Source organism: Oryzias latipes, chromosome 21 (genome assembly GCF_053564925.1).
Source record: "Oryzias latipes strain Hd-rR chromosome 21, Olatipes_Hd-rR_3.1".
Taxonomy (NCBI): domain Eukaryota; kingdom Metazoa; phylum Chordata; class Actinopteri; order Beloniformes; family Adrianichthyidae; genus Oryzias; species Oryzias latipes.
The window spans coordinates 12,258,098-12,277,062 of NC_136257.1; the positions used below are offsets into that span (position 1 = coordinate 12,258,098).

The 18,965-nt window shown below is 40.1% G+C and overlaps 2 protein-coding genes and 1 long non-coding RNA gene across 3 annotated transcripts; 1 reads left to right on the forward strand and 2 right to left on the reverse strand.

Moving 5' to 3' along the window:
• Window positions 1-1,442: 1,442 nt before the first annotated feature.
• si:ch211-160b11.4 (uncharacterized) lies at window positions 1,443-7,633 on the forward strand. The gene is made up of 6 exons (XM_023950752.2): window positions 1,443-1,677; window positions 3,213-4,235; window positions 4,552-4,634; window positions 4,739-4,876; window positions 4,994-5,114; window positions 7,010-7,633. Exons 1-6 carry the CDS (start codon window positions 1,641-1,643, stop codon window positions 7,078-7,080), a joined length of 1,473 nt encoding a protein of 490 aa, XP_023806520.1. The 5' UTR covers window positions 1,443-1,640; the 3' UTR covers window positions 7,081-7,633.
• A 3,136-nt stretch (window positions 7,634-10,769) lies between these two features.
• On the reverse strand, window positions 10,770-11,555 carry LOC110017351 (uncharacterized). The gene is made up of 2 exons (XR_002292712.2): window positions 11,136-11,555; window positions 10,770-11,058 (listed from the first exon to the last, which is right to left on the reverse strand). It is a non-coding gene; the product is annotated as an uncharacterized LOC110017351 (long non-coding RNA).
• Window positions 11,556-12,077: 522 nt separating this feature from the next.
• On the reverse strand, window positions 12,078-16,980 carry LOC100529159 (rhodopsin kinase GRK1). Its single transcript, XM_004081490.5, has 7 exons — window positions 15,972-16,980; window positions 15,072-15,199; window positions 14,621-14,778; window positions 14,449-14,532; window positions 14,247-14,371; window positions 13,961-14,162; window positions 12,078-13,884 (listed from the first exon to the last, which is right to left on the reverse strand). Exons 1-7 carry the CDS (start codon window positions 16,668-16,670, stop codon window positions 13,595-13,597), a joined length of 1,686 nt encoding a protein of 561 aa, XP_004081538.1. The 5' UTR covers window positions 16,671-16,980; the 3' UTR covers window positions 12,078-13,594.
• Window positions 16,981-18,965: the final 1,985 nt, after the last annotated feature.

Consider the following 18,965-nt stretch of genomic DNA (forward strand, 5'->3'; position numbering starts at 1 on the left):
ATTAAGAGTCCCAGCTGCTCTGGCTTGAGTCAAACACATGCTCATGCTACACAGAGACCCATTAGCATGCATATGTGTGTGCAAGCCATGTCCGTGCTGCTGTTCACGAGACACAAACATATTCCACATCAACAAACTCTTCAGGTTAATGAAGCTCATATCAAATATACAGAAAGGGAAGAGCTTTGAAGATCCAATTCGATCATCTTTTGACCTATCGTAAAAGTGTTCCCAGCGGCCTTTTAATTTATTATGACGATTTTAGCCAAAATCAAAAAGCCTGTGTCTTTCCTAGGACATAGTTTCTGCAGAGCTGCAAGACTTCGTTGGAAATTCCCCTCTGAGTTGACGGTGGGACTGCTGGCGCAGAGTGAGCCTGGCCCCACTTCCTTTCACCCCATCTGTTTACATGCTCCCCCACAAGCTTAAATTGTTACCTATTGAGAAATTCATAAGTTTCAAACACTTGTCAGTAATAATAAGTCATTACTTAGCCATATTAATAATAAATGTGTCCCTGCATTACTGCATTCTCAAAATGCCAGCATCAAAACCCTTCATTTATAAAACAATTCTATTTTTCATCAACAGCACTCTAATTGGTTAATATTCCCATGTGGACAATTTTATTGAACAAATGCTTTTTTTGTTACTGAATATATTTATGTACAGGTAATTTAAATGCAATAAGAAATATAAAATATAGACAAACCTAAAAATATATAATTACTGCAGCATTTATACAGTATTTTACTGCAGTATATCTGAGTATTATGTAGAATTTGTTTAGTATTTTTTCTGTGTATCTTCCACAGGTTTAAATAAAAATGTAACATTTCAATTATTAAAAGAAATGAAAATCTCCAAAAAAACACAAAAAACGTGCACATACATATAAACAACTAAATTTTATAAACAGTAACAGTTTTGTATTTATTCAAAAACATTATATCAGATGTTGCAGAGTCCAGATCAGTGGATTTTATTCTGTCATGATCTGAAATAATCCCAACATTTTTTACTTCTATAGTGGAGTTTAGATCCAGACTGTGAACTATTTAGTTTAAATATAATTGTAACTGGTAACCTGTGGTGGAAAAAACAAATCTAAAATCCTTCCACATAAATCCCAAACAACAAACCTGTTACAAGTCGTTCTGTTCCTGTTTACATTAGTCATCACAGTGACGTTTCCTTGACTCCAACAAGACCATGTGAAGGTGACAGCTTTTTCTTGATTTAAATATCCTTAATGTAAATTAACAACCTTGACTTTCATGGAGCACTTATTATTGTAAATTTTCAGTATCTTTTGCATCTGGACACTATCTTAATGTTGGATCAAGCATTTTTATGGCCCGCAGCAGCAGTCATTTATGTTTGAATTTAATGTTTCCAGTAAATCCTGGCGTGCTCTGAATATAAGTGAACTTTCCCCCCTTTAATGGCACAATAAACGTGAGGAGAAAACAAAGAGAATTTTCTTCTCATGAGAGATAAAGGCTGATTGAAGCCACCTTTATGGGCTTATGGGAAGGTAAAATAAAAAAATAAAAAAAAGGAACAGCTCAGTTACAAATACTGAGGACAGTGAGTGTGTAGGACATATTTCACTGTCTGCAGACTTGAAGAAGATCGCCATGAAGCCTCTGCTGTTATTGTCACTGAGCCTCACAGGTAAAGGACTGTATTCACATCTTCAAGCTATGTCTATGAATGGATGGATGGATGGATGGATGGATGGATGGATGGATGGATGGATGGATGAATGGATGGATGGATGGATGGATGGATGGATGGATGGATGGATGGATGGATGGATGGATGGATGGATGGATGGATGGATGGATGAATGGATGGATGGATGGATGGATGGATGGATGGATGGATGGATGGATGGATGGATGGATGGATGGATGGATGGATGGATGGTTGGATGGATGGATGGATGGATGGATGGATGCATGGATGGATTTTTTTTTATTTTAGATTTGGTTTGAATTATTCTGAAATCAACCAGGTCTCCATATTTTAATAGTTTGAATTTATTAAACAGTGAGTTAGTCTGCTCTATATTAAATAATCTGGTGATTATCTTTATGACTGTTTTTGTAGAAGAAAAACGGTTGGTTCATGTGTTTCCCCTCACCTTTATTGGTTAGGGATTATTTGTTTATTGTTTTACTGTCAGTTGTTATTTTGTCAGTGTTTGGTTTGTATTCACAGTTATATCTCATAACTGAGTTTTATATAAATATAAAAACATATGTATACATGCTGTTTATTTACCGGTATTTTATTTATTTATGACAAATTAAAATCTGAAGGCCATGACACACAGCCTTACATACTTTCAATTTCGGTCTTTCGTGACACATGCGTGATATACGTAAATAACAAGTGTTTCTTGCGTTCGTCATTCATCGATGTGCACAGATGTCCATTAATGGTTTCACCCAACAGCTCTTAACGTGAATTCTGTTTTTAACTATTCAAAGTTTTTGCTCGGTTGAGACTTCTGCAGTTTATGCGTAGTTTATTCTCAATTATTATGTAAATCTTACGCAATTGTGCGTGATTTCTGCAACATGCACACGCAAATTTGTGGCTTTTTCAAAGACTTTTCACGCATGTAGCACCAATTTATAACTTTTATATCGCAGACATCATTTTAAAATTACATAATTAAACAAACACATGCATTCTGGGACAAAATTGACTTGTACATTGAGTTTTGTGTTCTTTGAGTGCTTTATTCGTACATCTTTCATGGTTGTAACGTAGTTCATTTGTGATACATCTGTAAAAATTTCACGTGCAGACCACAACTTTTCTCACCTTTTCCACAATTATTCCTGTATAATCAGTTTTCTTCTGTACAATATACACAAAAGGGACATGGTGGCTGTGTGGCTGTGTGACATGGGCTTTATTTTGAATCCAATTCACTCCTCATCATTCTGAGGACTAACATTCGTTTTTTTTAAGCATTTGCTCCATCTTCAGGTTAAAATACCCCCTAAAAACAGTTTTAAATGCCCTTTTCTTGAAGGTACTTCTTTTGTGTGAAAAGAGATGCCCGTTTTTAATGTAAACCACAGTTTAAATTGCTCTTAATTAAACACAAGGATCTGTTTCATGTTCTTATAGGTTCCAGTTGAATACATTACATTGATCTGCCTCATACCTTCTACATCTCTTCCTGTTTGCAGCGGCTCTGGGATTACCGTTGAAGCAAAGTCCTGTTGTCACAGAGGGAAATCTGAGCCCCCTACTGGGGGACTCTGTTCCTGCACAGGGCCATGTGGAGGTGGAGAATCATGCACCTCCACCTGTACTGACACCCAAGAAGGAGCAGAAACCACCATCTCCACAAGACCAAAAACTATCAGAGAATATGGTTGAACTTGAAGTCAAGGTAAAGCCAGAAATCCAGAAGAAAAAGGAGCCGAAAGCAGCAGAGGAAGAGGAGGCTGGAAAGGAGCCGAAGGAGAAGCTGGAAGGAGGAATAGTGGAACTGAAGCTTGAAGTGAAGCCTGAAGCTAAAGGGGCAGAAAAGCTTGAAATTCAAGCAGGGACACTTGTGATGAAAGAGGAGGAAGCGGAAATAGAGTCAGCGAAGGAACCTGAGGTTGAATCTGAGCCAGATTTGAAGGTGGATTTAGAGGTTAAGATTGATGAAGCAAGTCTCATAGAGCCAGAGGATGCGGTGATGGAGGAAAAGTCTGAAGCAGCTGCAACAGAAGAGGATCAACAAGAAGCTGAAACACAGTCTGAGGATGAAGATGACACAGATTTTAAGGTGGAATCAGAGACTAAGGTCGAACTGGAGTCTCAAGAGAAGGAAGAGCCTGAGGAAGAGTTGACGTCTGCTCAGGAGAGGTTTGAAGTTAACATGAATCTGGATAAAGGAAGTGAGCTCATGGAGACAGCAGAAAGGCACATAGACATGGAAAGACCACAAGAAGCTTTAGGTCATCCATTTATGGAATCACCGGAGGATGATGACAGACTTGAAGATGAAGATGATGACACAGTTCCATTTGAAGACCAGGAGGACGAGGAGCTCCTGATGAAGAAAAGCAATCATTTAGATGAACGACGAGTCTTAGAGATGGAGCCTGAGGCCGTCTTGGGGGAGAAACTAGATGTGCATCAGCAGGTGCCCTTTCCAGAAAATGTGCTCGCTGAAAAGAAGCCTTTTGAGAAGTCAGCACTGAAAGATCCTCAGACTGGTGAGTTTCCAGAAAAAAAGCCAAACATACAATTCTAAAAAATATATACAAATGTGTCCAGATTTTTAAACAAGTCCTACCATTGGCGCTTATTCACAAAAAACACAAATGTAGATATTTTATCATCGTTTTATTTGTAATTATTTTGTTTACAGCAGTGTAAAGGGAATTGATTGATCAGTAAATTTCACTTCTCAACTATTACATATGTAAATACCAGAAATTGTAGTCTCACTGAGAGATGGATGGCTTTTGTCACAGCACAGACATATAAATGAGAAATTTTCTGCATCAAACTTTCACCTTCTCTCCACAGAGAGGCGCTTTTGTGCTGCTGTTGCACCCGACTCCAAATGTTATCAGTTTTTCAAAGGACCAAAAACCTTTAAGGATGCTGAGGTGTGGACATTTTCTCCTTTGCCTCAATGACTTACAACAAACAACCTGCATTAATAGAAATGTCTGTTTTTCCTCATTTTCTATGTTTGCTTTGCGCTGTTTAGTATTTTTGTCGGCAACATTTCTCTGACGGACACCTGGCTTCCATCACAAGCCAGTTCATCAACCAAGAGGTGTCGAAGCTGATCCTGGAGCAAAATGGGTCAAATGCACGCGTCTGGGTTGGAGGTTATCGATTGGATGTGAGTGGTTTAAACCTTGAGGGTTTTTCTTTTGTTTTATAACTACATTTTATTGCTTTATTTGCTACACAAAATGTCTCAGTCTTTGCATTCTTTCAATTTTGTGTTGGTTTCCAGAGGAACCACTTCATCTGGATGGATGGATCCATGTGGAGCTACGCTGACTGGCTGGCTGGGGAGCCCAACAACACTTCCGGGGTGGAGGATTGCTTGGAAGTGCTGGGATACTTTGGATCTGGTAATGGTCATTTATTGTGTAATAGTTATGGCTAACAGCGGCCCAGGACAGCAAGGACCAGATTGTTTCTGATTCTTCTTTCTTACCTCGCCTTTGGGCAAAAATGCAGTTGCCTCATACTCAAAACACTCACCAAATTTTGCACGTCCAGTGAAAATGAATTTTTAGCCTAGTGAACCCCCCGAAAAATGATGACATCACAGGGGAAGATACCATCAATAAAATGAATGGGGCCAAATCTCTCATGGGGCTCAAAAAATGTGTGAAAGTTGGCAATTTTCAAGTGTTCCCAAAATATGACAAAAGAAACGTCTTCACGAAATTTCACACACATGCCACCCAGCATTAAAGTCTACAACCACAAGCGAGGTTTCATTGGCCTTTGACCTCAGCAAGAGGATCCAATCTTGAATTAAAAAAACACTTTTAATACCAGCTACAAATTTAAACTCCACCTAAAGATTTTGATTTATCACCTGGGAAGAAAGTTATTTGAAATAAGAAGTTGTAGATTTTGAATGGCATAAGTGTAGCATTCCCTTTCTGCTTGCACAAGAAAATTTCATGACATTACATTAAATTACATAATAAACAATAAAACATACAATATAGATATATTAGGATTGTGGGAGTGGTTAACAAAAAAACCTCAGCTACCAAGGAAATCCAAAAGTTTACTTTTGCTGATTCTTCTAAAAGTTACATAGACATGTTCGTCACTCCCAGACGACCAAAACATAAAACAGTTCCTATGGAGATAAAAACACACAGAAAAGCTGCCAGTTTAAAAAAATAAATAGTGTTTTTAAATGAATTTGTCCCATGGAGCTCTGAGCAGGGTGGCACACAGGCAGAGGAGGAGAGTGAAGGGCCTGTAGCCGCCGTTCAGTCAGTCGAGGACTCAATAGTAAACACTGAAGAGGGGGGAAAGGGGGGGTAGCGCCCGCTGGCCATACAACGTTGCTCGCGGCTTCAATTTTTTTTATGCTCTATTTCTTTGGAGAAAAATAGAGCTGAAGTGGTTACACAGAGGTTAGTTCGTGTCTGCCTCAGACAGATCGATCTGGTTGGATTGTAGGAATAGAAATCTATTCATAAATGAATTAAACATTGTAGAAACTTAACTAAGGAGGAGTCCTGTTAAAATGTGTTCTTCTAAACCCTGAAGAACTGTTGCTTTACTGTAAAAACATCCAGTTTGAAGCATGATTGTAAGTCCATAGTTACTTTCATTAGCTGCTCTTGAAGAACAGCTGCTTTGTAGCTGTTGGGGATTATGCCATGCAGCTGCCCCTCAGCAGTGTAGAACAGCCTCTGGGAGCTTCAGGAACGGCTCTTCATTTAGTTCCAAATCAGATTAGCCTTCAGGTTACCTCTGATAGTCCTGGCTTAACCATATTGCATGATGTAAAAATATGAAAATGAAAAGCACTGTTTTAATTAACATGACTTTAGAAGTCGTAGTGGGTATTAATGATGTCCATAAACTACTGCTGAAGGTTTGAACAGGAAAACATGACAGACTGCCTCACAAAACAGCAGGATCCTAACGCTTTCTGACCAGATCCATGTTTCTAGGATGGAGAGCACACGTTTACTATTAAAGCCCATACTTTTTGTAATTATTCCCAATCAGATATACTGGATTTTTTTTTTAAACCAGTATGTTAGTGTGAAATTCTGAAATTAAAACAGCAGACCTTTACCAATACAGGGGAGAAAGAAGGAAAAACTGATACATTATTGACAAACAAAAATCATGAAGATTCTCCATCAGCTTTAGGCCCTTGTGTACAAACATGGGATTTTTATTTCAACAATTAACTTGCAAATTAATTGATTATATTTCAAATTCTTTTATTTTGTGAATGATGTGATTTTTTTTTTTTTTTTAGAACCTGGAAAGTTGAATGATTTCACCTGCTGGACCCCTCAGGCCTTCGTCTGCTCTTATCCTCACCATTGAGTCTGGAGGATCATTTTCATTCTGAATTTCTAACAAATCTGTTCATGCATTTGTTTCATTTTTACATTTTTCATTTTAAATGAATACAGTTGGATAAGCAAATGAGTTTTTTTTGTTTTTTTTTTTATTACTTTTAAAGCTAGGGCATCTTATTAATAAGTTATTCTCTTAAAGGTTTTTGTCTCAAATTTTTGTGTATTTTTTCACAATTCTTAGTTGGTCGTTTATTGTCATATCTACCAAATACGTTGTTAAAAAATATTTCATTCAAAACTGAATATTAATTAAAGTTGGGGGAAAAACTTACATGACGCTGTTTTGGACTCTTCTTGGGGTTGTTTGATTAGAAATCCAGGTTTACTTTGTCTCTACTTCCTTCCATTGTAATTTGTAGGTTTTCAGGTAAAAATGAAAATGGAGTCAGCAATTAAGCTGTTAAATAGTAATGTACTTATAAACAACGAAAGCTTTTAAATTAGTTTATCCAGTGGTGGGCCATCAGGTGTTAATTATATTTTATCCATGCATACACATTAAATCATTCCAAATGGTCTGTCCATTCCCTTTTATTGTGTTTTTGATGGTTATGCTGCTTCCAGACATACATATTTTGATATTGGAGCATTCAACAAATCGCATTTCTGCTCTCCTTTGTTGCCAGGCAGGGTCAGAGCTAAAGAGGCCTTCACTATCTGTTCTGAAGGCCTTCTAATAGAAAATCAACGTGGTCATTCATTTCTTTCAACCAATCAGATTTTGAGTTGGTGTCAGCAGGGCCTGCTTAGGCAATGTCACAGTATTCAGACCTTCTGATTGGACAGAAGTTTCAGGAATACAGGAAAAATGTCCCACATGCAGCCTTGCCCAGTTTGACATGGAGCCACAGAGCATGTTTTGATCTGTCTCACTTAAAAACAGAGCTGACTGTACTATAGGCCATGGAGGATTTGCAGGAAAATCTCCCACTGATCTCCTTGACTTCCTTCATCAGAAAAATCTGAGTGAATCATAAAACAGCCATGCCGGTCTGTGTGTTTGGCGCTGACCATCCCCGTGTCCACTATATCTGTCAAGCAGACATTTTCAGCTCTAAAGCGAATTAAAACCTACGCAGAAACACAACAGGACAGATGCGGCTCTCAGCACTGGCCTTCATGGAATAGATAGAAGCTTCTTGATGGAACTGAAGCGCGACCATCCACATGTTAGAGTGATCGGACTGTTTGAGGAAAGAGAGGATGATGGATTTTGTTTTCAAATAATCAGATTTTCTGATGAGTGAAATGATAAATATTATAATAAATAATATTCCAAATTTATGTGGTCATTTTCAATTATTTTTGCTGGCTGTAGTTGCATAATGAGATTTGTTTACTGTTTTGTTTATTCCATTTATTTAGAGGCATTTATTGTGGCTACATGATTTTTCAGTATGCAATGCAAAGCTCATTTCTGCATCTTAAAATGTTTCATGAGGGGTTGAGTGATTCAGACGAGCACTACTAAAGGCTCAGGTGTGTAATGCACGGTCCGCCACTGGGTTTATCATATCCCAAACTTGAACAAATCCTGACTGTAACATTATGTCAACCCTCCTGTCAACATCCTGTTGTTTTTAAGGCAAAAATAAAGATTGAGTCCAGAGGCCAAAACAGCAGATGCTGCACAAATGCTAAACATTAGATCCAATGAGTGTTGTTCTGTGCAGCATCACAGAAAAAAAAAGTTTTTTTGCAAAGCATTTGGTTGCGAAAAAATGTAATACAGTAAAATGCATTCAAATAAAAGAAGAGGGTTTTTTGGTCATTAAATGAAATTACTTTAATAATAATTGTCCTACAAAGGAATACATCTTTTCATCATGCGATAGAAACAAAATCAGGTTGTCACTCTTTTTCACCTCCTCTACCGTTTTGTTCTTGCTACATTTCAAACTTGCAATTGGACTTCTGCGATGCTAAGCTAACCCTTTGTATGCATCATTTGTGTGTGTGTTATGAAGAGATTCTAAACATGGCTGCAAGGTTGACAGGAGAGGGGTTCAGTAGCCAATCAGACAGCTAGTTTTCTTTGCAGGGCAAAAGAAATTGTTCAGTCTGGCTTTCCCAGCAACAGCTTTAATATACCACAAAAAGATAAATGGAAAAAGGTAATTGCAACTTTCAGCTTGGATCTTTTGATTTAACTTGTGATTAAGTTCAAATGAAAAGACTGTACATAAAGTTTTAATTTCTGAAATGCTTTATTGCAGTGTCATAAACACTTTTGTTCCACCAAATCTGCTTTGGACAAATTGTAAAAGCAAAACACAGCACAACGCCAAGGTTCAAATGTGTTTTATTACACAATTAACACTTATGTGTTAATTGCACCTCCTCGCTTGCCTTTTTCCACCTACCCTAAAGCTCAGTGTCAAAGTAGAGGTGCACTCATTCTCCTGCACATGCAGCTTCTGTATGCTCCCTGCAAGAACGTGCTGCACTCAGTGACTCGTTTTCCACTGGCCCATACACAATCTTTCCCTGACCTTTAGACACAGAGAGGAGGATTATGAACTCTGAGGTATTTATTCTCTACTGTATTTGCTGACCTTTCCATCTACGCGTTCATCCACAGCCAACAGTAGTACGGCTGGTAAAGTCTCATCATCTGTAATGCATCTTCAGCCTTTCAATAAACCTGTACCTGTCACTAGACTCTTTTATATCTGTGGTCTTCATTGCAGAATTGTTTTTCAGAGTCATAGTGTTAGAATTCAGGTGTTGCTAGAACCACTGTTGTATAATTGTGTGCAGTCTTGACTCACAGCAACTGGACTTAAAATTTTCTTCCCTGAAATATTTAACTACTCATGGAAGTGGCTTCGAGTAAAGTGTCTGCAAGGATAATGTAAGTTACACACTTGTGTGATGTTCAGTTGATGCTGTTGTACAGCCACAGGCCACACTCTAGTTGTTAGTAAGGTGCGCATACTGGCTCCTTAGTGACCGCGCACAAATGCAGCACACACGGGGTGTGCACGTGAAAGGTAGGTGCCACCAGGACATCAACACAAGCTACTCTGATCGTTTAATTTCCTCAGTTCTGACAGCCTGCAGGGAGTGCGCACTTATCACATGAACAACACTAATGGGCCCCTTGCACAGTTATGTAGGGTTTGTGGGGGGTTGAAAAAAGGAAAAATCCATACGACGTGCCGGGTTCACGCAGCGGTATACAGCCTTGATGTGTCCCACTTGTGTGCCCCATACAGGTTCTCATTTAATTCATCCGCAGACAGTGCATATCTACTCGTGAGGGCAGTTGGGACTAAAGTCTTACTGTCTAGTGGCAACATCTACACATCCCTGATGATCACCTGTTAAACTGAAGTGGTCTGGGGGCTGAGAGAGCATGTTACTCTGTTCCTGTTGCTTTTTTGTGTGACTTGCAACCCATATTTGAATCACATTGCATCAAAAGAGGCCGCTGATCAACTCCTTTCTTACAATAGTGCTGCTGTTTCTGTCATCTAATAGTTTCCTTTCTAATATCTGAAATGGCGTATGCAAAGTTTTGGCAAGCATGTCTTTTCCCTGATCCTCTGTCCTCCACTGTAGCGTCCAGAAAAGCTGTAACTGTCATGATTCGAACGTGAGTTCAAAAATGACCCAGATGCTGGAACCCGGAAAGAGGCTTGACACAACGGAAAGATTTCAGTGGTTTAATCAGAACCAGAACTTGACAGAGTTTCCTTCCAGGAGAAGAGAGCGAGAGCTGGCTGGAGGAATCTTGAACTGGAATCTCCTTGAGGGGAAACAGCGGCGGGAGCGAGGCTTGAACCAAGACGAGGCGAGGCGCTGGCTGGAGGCTACTTGAGACGGCGTAGGCGAAGCTTGAACCAAGGCGAGGAGAGACGGCTGGCTGGAGGTTTCTTGATGCGGCGTGACTGCTGCGTTGGAGGACTGCGACCAGGTGAGGATCCAGAAGGTTTACGTCCTGAGGCAGAGCGAGAAATATCATGAGCTAAAGACAACGAGACTTGAGACAAAACGTGAGCTGACCAGACTATGCACCATAGGAGGAACAACGAACTGGCACCGGCTGAAGATCCTGGAGGAGTTTATGAAGGCAGGTGTAGATGAGGTGAGTGGATCCAGCTGGTCGCGTCCGACACAGGAAGGAGGGGGGAGGAGGGAGTAACTGACAGGCCATGACAGTAACCCTGTAATCAAATTAAACAAATCAAACTTTATGTATAAAGCACTTTTCCTATTAAAACATAGCACAAAGTGCTTTACATTAGGACAAAACAAAATGCTTGGTCTGTGGTTGTTGCCACGGTTGTTGCCCTTGCCGTTGTTGCCTCGGTCTGGCTGGCCACTGTTGCGATGTTCCCCTGGCCGAGCTGGCTCCTGGTATGAATGCTATTTCCTCACAGCAGAGACAAGTCTTACGTTTCTTTTAGAAGTGAGTTTTATAAGTATTCATTTTGCGTGGGGTCATAGGTTGTATGTGTTAATGGAGGGGAGTGGGAAGTGGGAAGGGTGGGTTGGGTTATTATTGTAATATTGTGTATGTTTTTTGTTTCAAACATTAACGCACTTCGAGTCACGTAAGGCAGGAGAAGCGCTTTTTTATAAATAAAGTTTAATTTGATTTGATTTGAAAATAAATAATAAAAAACGAGCACAGACCTCCCCAGACCTACACACAACCCCCCCCCCCCCCCTCCCGACTCCACCCCCTAATTGATTTCGATGGACAATGGGAAATAGGCTGAGCATGAAAAAAATGTTGGCAAATATTTGGGACCTCCGTCTCTGTAAAAAGCTGCAAAACCAGCCAAATGCTGCATCATATGCGGGACCTGTCCCCGTCTAGAGCTGCAGCGGTTGAACAGCCGACCCAGAGGAAAAGATTCTAGATGAGAAAGAACCGGAAATAAAAATGAAAATGTAAACGAGAATTAAAAAGTAAACATACTAATTAAAGTAATAAACAATAAAACAGTGAAATAAGGAATATTAAAGTTTATTGTGAATGATCTAGTGTAAATTCATAAAACAAGATAAAATAGACCAATAAATACAAAATAAAATTAATAAAATAATAAAACTAGCAAAATTAGCTGAAAGCCAGGTTAAAAAGATGGGTCTTGAGCCTTTTTTTAAAAGCATCAATGCTCTCTGCAGCCCTCAGGTCCACTGTCAGACTGTTCCACAAACGAGGGCCATGGTGCTGAAAAGATGCCTCTCTGTAAGTTTTGGTTTTTACAATCGGAACGGTTCGAAGACCAGTGCCACAGGATCTCAGGGTCCATGAGGCTTCATATTTAACTAAAAGATCTGATAGATAGGGAGGCGCAAGACCATTAAGACATTTAAAAACTGTGAAAAGTATCTTAAAATCGATCCTGAAGCATATGGGGAGCCAATGCAGGGATTTTAAAATTGGGGTGATGTGAGCCCGCTCAAGGTTCTTCAGAAACTCCCTCCATGATGTAGGTTGGATCAATAAATCCACTCCCTGTAAATTACAGGTACAGACTCGCGTTGCTTTTTTACAAAAATCACAGACGAATAAAATAAAATAAAACTAAATAAAAATTTCAACTGCCATATTGCTGCTCGGTTGACCTGGCAGGAGAAAGTGTCTGGTGCCACAGGAAAAAGCCCCTGCATATATTAGTCACACTACAAGTAACTGCTGATAAATATTTATTTAAATTTGCATTTGTTGTTTTCAGGTGGCGTGCAAGGCAACTGCATGCCAAGCAAAAGAGAGCAAACCTCACAAAATGTTTGACCAGGATTCTCATCACGTCCCTAAAAAAAAAAAACGTCGACCGGTAATAAACAAATAAAAGTTCCTCATAAGAATCTTCTAAAAGAAAAGGCTAATTTATTTCTGCAACCTTAAAGGTTTGATGTTTCTCAAATTGTGAGTCTTTTGCTCTGACAGTCTATTTATTTATTCTTAGAAATAAACCAAATAAATTGAGCACATCATCTTTGTACATGTAGTTATATTTTCAATTAGTTCCTGTGTTTTTAGACTAAATGACCTTCAAAAAACTTAACCAGCTGGAAACAATTACAAAGGATTTGTTATATTTAACTAAAACAAAAAAACAGAACAACACATTAAATTGAACAGGAGATACACTATAGCAGCACACATGTGGTAGAGGCCAAATAACAACTTACATGACCCAAATATCTGTCAGCACCAGATGCAAAGACACAAAACTCCTGCTTGAAAATGGAAAATGTTCAAAAATACTTTCTGATCTAAAAGCAATGCAATTACTACAAACCAAAGACACACAAAAAGGACAGTGAAGGAATACATTTATGGAAAGTGAGACCGCATATAAAGATTTAAACATTTGAAACGCCTAAGTCTATACGCTCAAATTCACTCACATTTATAAAGCTACGTCTCAGTTCTTGTTTTCATGAACAGTCGCCTCAAACTGTTTCAAACTGCTGACAGAGAGTCCTCTGGGTTTGGGTCTTCACGTTTTTAGCGTTTAGCAGATGTGGCATGTCGATGACTTTGGTTGCTCCAGGATGGACTCCCTGCGGAGGTCGTTGGGCACGGTGCCATCGGGGCCCCAAAGGTTGAGCTCCGAATAAATGCCCATTTCAATCATCTCTTCCTGCCACGGGATGGGAATGTTTCCAGAGGAAAACTCATCAAAAAAGTTCTTGTCGGGATCCTCCAGGGTCACCCCTTTCACAGAGGAGAAAGCCCCGACGTCATCCAGGCTTTTAGCATACACCACTTTGGGGTCGGGGACGAAAGGGGGCTGGATAATGCCTGCAGGGGTTCAGATCCTGTTAAACCATTCAAGTTTTTTCAGATACAATTTAGAAGAAAGGAGAGTGGTTGGTACCTGCATTCAGTTTCCTCCAGTTAATGTCTTTGAAGAATGGGTGAGCTCTGATTTCATCACAACAGCCGTTCTTGAACCCCATCCTTTTGTCCACATCTCTCGCCAGCAGCCCGTCGCACAGGGACCTGGCGTGCTCGCTGAAGTTGTCTTGGTAAGTCACCTCCCGAGTCAGCATGCGCTCCTTCATCTCTTCACGCTCGACCTAAGAGAAAGACAGAGAAGCTCTCACGCTCTCGCTGTTCGCTCAGAATCTGCATCTATGGCCGCTCCTGGTTTAACACCCAACCTTCTCGCCTCTGTTCCTAAACGGGTTCTTGGCCGCCATGAATTCATACAAAGTGACGCCCAAAGTGAAGTAGTCCACCGAGGAGTCATACTTGTCACCTTTCAGCATCTCTGGAGCCATGTACCCTGTAAGAGTTGTGCAAAAATACAGTTACTAAGTATGTCTGTGTGTGAAAGTGGCTCTCGGTGAACACAACACCCACCTGGTGTCCCGGCATAACCTTTAGTTTTTGTTTTGCCTTCTTTGAGCTCGACAGCCAGACCCAGATCCGAGATACGCACGTTTCCTTTTCATTTAGAAAAAAAATTAAAATGTCTGCATTAGTCTGTCATTCCCAAATCTCCATTTTATCTCAGTTTGCCTGAAAGTTTTACCGTCGTTATCGAGCAGAACGTTTTCTGGTTTGAGGTCTCTGTAGATAATGTTCTTCTGATGGAGATGCTCCAAACCCTGGATGATCTGAGCAATGTAAAAGCAGGCTCTGGGCTCATCGAACCCGGGGTTGTTCTCATCCACCAGGTAGATATGGTATCTGGAGGGTAAAGAAAATAGATCAGCCTGGAGGCATTTTGGATCTTTCATGGGTATTGATACAAGCAGTTAAATTTTTTAAAATGTCTGCAAACATTTAAGGCAGACCTTCAGAAAAAGCCATGATTAATAATATAACACCGAGGTTGAAGATGAAATTGAGGGCTGGAGCAAACTTTTTCATGTAGTTAACAAATTTAGTTCAAATTATTTAATTAACATGATATTAGTTGAAGAGCAAAAGTTCCTTCATGCAATAAATATTAATGTTGATGCTTGGAAATGTGAAATTACTTGAGGTCTCCCCCGTTCATGATGGTCATGACCAGACAAAGCTCTTCCTTTGTCTGGAAGGCGTACGCCAAAGACACAATGAAGCGACTGTGGACCTTCTCAAGAATTATCTTCTCCACCATCGCCCCCTATAGGAGAGAATGAAAAAAAGCTTCTTTGAAAAACATGCAACATTTCAAAGGAGAAACTGGAGCTTCTGTTTGGGGTTTGCGTCATATCAACGACATTTGAAAAGCTGAAAATCAGGAAATAAAAAACACATTTTGCAGGGTGACCTTGACCGAGTCAAGGGCAAGATGCAACTGTGCCCCAGAGTTCCCTTCAGAAGAGCTTTCGTGTAAAGCTCCCAGTAATCACTATATCCCTGTCTCTGTTTAATTCTGCAGGCAAAGCCGAAGCAGACAGAGGCAGGGACAAAGATGATTAGCACCGCTGCAGCTCGCTCAGTGGAGGACACTTTCTTTAATGCACAAAGCCCAGAAGACCTTTTATAGTTCAGGGCTTTAATGACATAAAGTCTCTTAAAATAAATGATTATAAACACACAGAATTTTTCTCCTGTAGGGAACTTGTTTTTGGAATTCTGATTACATGTAAAATGATCTACTGCTAATAGAGTAATGAACTTGACATAATATATAGAATTCATTTTGGAGGAAAACTACAATAAATGTTTGGGTCTGCCCGATGAAACATCTTAAAATAAGATTTGGACATTTAAAAATTGGTGAATATGTCCAATTAAAAGTCTGAAAATACTTAAAGTTGTGTCAAAATTGGACAAAGTAATTTTAATGCTTGTTAACATTTATCAAGTTTTTCAAGTGGAAAACTGTCAACAACTAAAAAGGGATGAGAGCAAAAGAGGACTAAAGGAGCGTGGTATTGAGAGACAGTCACCTCGAAGCCTTTCCTCTTCTTCAGCCTCTTCTTGTTGAGTTTCTTACAGGCATACAATTTCCCAGTGGCTTTCATCTGACAGGCAGACACCTCCCCAAACCCACCTTTCCCCAAAACACGAAAATCCAGAAACCAGTCTGCATCCATGGGCTGCATCTCCAGCCATTTCCATTGAAGGAACCTCTTCAGGTACATGCTCTCCAGGAAGAACACATAAGGAGCCTCTCGCAGGTAGTCCAGTGTTTTGGCCAAAGCTGCGGCAAACAAGTCATCGCCCACAACTTCCAGGTTTTCCTTCACCTTAGCTATGATGTCCTCAGGCAGGAACGGGCAGAAATGTTTGGCAGATGGGTCCATGTATCGCTGGACTATCTTAGAGGCTTTCTTTGCCCTCTCAGAGTCCTCGGCCAGGTCATAGTCCTCGATGTCTTTCCACAAACGACAAGCCCCGTGGTATTCTTGATTTGCTTCCAAGAATTCCCTAAAGAGCCGTTTTCCAATTGGCTGCTCCACACATACAGAGTCAAAGGCCAAGTCTAGGGTGTCCTTCAGACCCTCACACACAGTGATGTGGGGCAGCTTGAGGCGAGAGTGGTACTTCTTGTCCCGAGCCGTTGCTGGGTTGGAGCCATCAATGCTTCCCCGGGCGTTGATGTAGGCAGAGTTTGCTACCACAGTGGTCAGTCCTCCGATGTCCATGGTGAAGACAGTTAGGCGAAGCAAAGGGAAGACATCACAAAGACACAGAGGGGAAGGAAAAAGGAAAAAGCAGGAGCGGGAAAACAGGAAACGGATGACAGAGGAGTGACGGAGGGAGCAGGAGGGAGAACTGGTGTATGAGGTAGACTGCAGCACAATTTGAGGACAGCCCCATCCTCATTCACACACACACACACGCAGGCACACACACACACACACACACACACACACACACACACACACCTGAGTCAACACCTTTCAGTAATCCATTAACACCCCAATGCCCCAGACAAAGTGTGTGAGCACATGTTAGAACCACTCAAGGAGCACATTCAGGAGTTCAACCAGCAACCTTTCTCCCATAAAAAGAAAAATGTTCAGCAAATTAAAGCAGAGAATTATTTAAACCAATCAGAGCAGTCTGAAAATATGCTTAAATGTGTTTCGATTTCATTTGGAAAGGATTTGAAAAAGCTGATCAGGTTCCCTCTCCACCTGTTCTTTTATTTTATGCAATGATCCTAGTCTGACCAGGTGAACGCTTTGGGTTTTTTAATGGAATTAGTCTTTTTTAAGGCAGATTCAAACTGCTAAGCAGCTTCCTCTGATATGTATTTTTACTGTCTTTTATGGAGACTAGATAATGTTAAAGTTTTTCCAAAGTTTCACATGCAGAGACTATGAGACTAAACCCATTCTAACCCATAGGGACATCAGTGTGACAGAAAAAACATCAGAAATGTGTCATGTGGTCCACTTGGTCTGTGGTTTATCCCACACAATTTTCCTTTAAGGAAAAACAAATCTGGGTTCTTGTTGGTTAGCATAGATGTAAAAGTTTCTGATTTGTAAAGATTGAATTTTATTTTTACATTTTTTGTGCAAGTAATTTATTAAATATCTTAAGAAACTCCAAAGGAAAAAAATCTGAAGCTGTATTTGTGGCATGTTTGAGCATAATTGTTTGTGTCTTTGCTTTTTTTGGATGAATGAAACCCAAATTTTCTCAAGTGTGTTTCAGATGTTGTCATTAACATCAGTAAATGTCAAATGGTTCCTCCTATGGGAGCGTGGGAATGTTGGGTCGTTCAGAAATAAATTCAACTCTGGACGATCGCAGGGTTATTATTTTCCGAACGTCATCAAAACCATTGAGTGAATGAATTGTAATTTTCAGCACTGTTTTTACAAAAACTTTGACTGGCGGGTTTCTTTCTACAAAGTTGAAAAGTGGAGCCTATCTGTTCAAATCCAGCAGTGAAGGATTTTCTGTGATCAGATGTCCCCAGCTGTGCAGAATCTGTAAGGGAGGCGTAAGGAAGCAACCAAATCAAAATCTAATTTTAGCTGACAGAACTCCTCGGACAGGACTTTTAATAAATTAGTTGCACGCCTGAATCTCTGTATCCCCTGAATTTGGTTGTTTTTTAGTAAAGAATTTTATTCTTCCAAATGAAGCTTTTACTGTGAAAGTCTTTCTAAAGAAGACAAGCCACTTAAGTTTTCATAGATCGGGATTTAGCTTTTTGTATTATTTCATGAGAGCATCCAGTATTTTCTGAATTTTATCTATAAACACTTCATTTCCTTTGAAAGCACACTACTCACAATCAGCTAGGAGTGTTGTGAAAAACTCAGTGGATGTCATATAGGGTAATTGTTATAGGACAGACACAAAACGGCCTCTCTGTGTTCAGTGTATCTTACTTATTCGGGTCAAAACCGAAAAAATCTAACAGAAAAACCCTTTTCAATGTGGCATCAGTTTCAACATTATGTGTCATTCCAAGTGGATAATTCAAACAGCCATGAACACACGATGTTACTTTACAGACGAGCAGCTCCACCTGGCAATAGCGCCCCTTCAGGTTGGTAGCAGACAGTCAGGTGTTGCAGGTAAACTTGGTGAGTCTCAAAGTGTCATCAGCAGACTTGCATCAGGACACAGAACTTCCAATGACAGACCACAACCATGACCAGGACCTAAGGACCTCTGACCTCAGACCTGGTTTAGCAAATGCCACACAGCTGCAGGCCGGTTTACCAGATGTGAGGGGTACTGGGGTTTCCAGACAAACTAACAGACTCCTTCACTTTGGTTTGAATGATAGATGACAGTTGCAGGTGATTCCACTGACACCAAGACACCACAGTGAATGTTTACAGTGGACACAAGACCATGTGACGTAAGCAGTGCAACAATGGTCTACCCTCCATGTTCCTGTGGCATTTTTCTGATGGACATATGTGAAGAAAATTAAGATTAAAATTGTATTTTTTTAATTCAAATTGTGG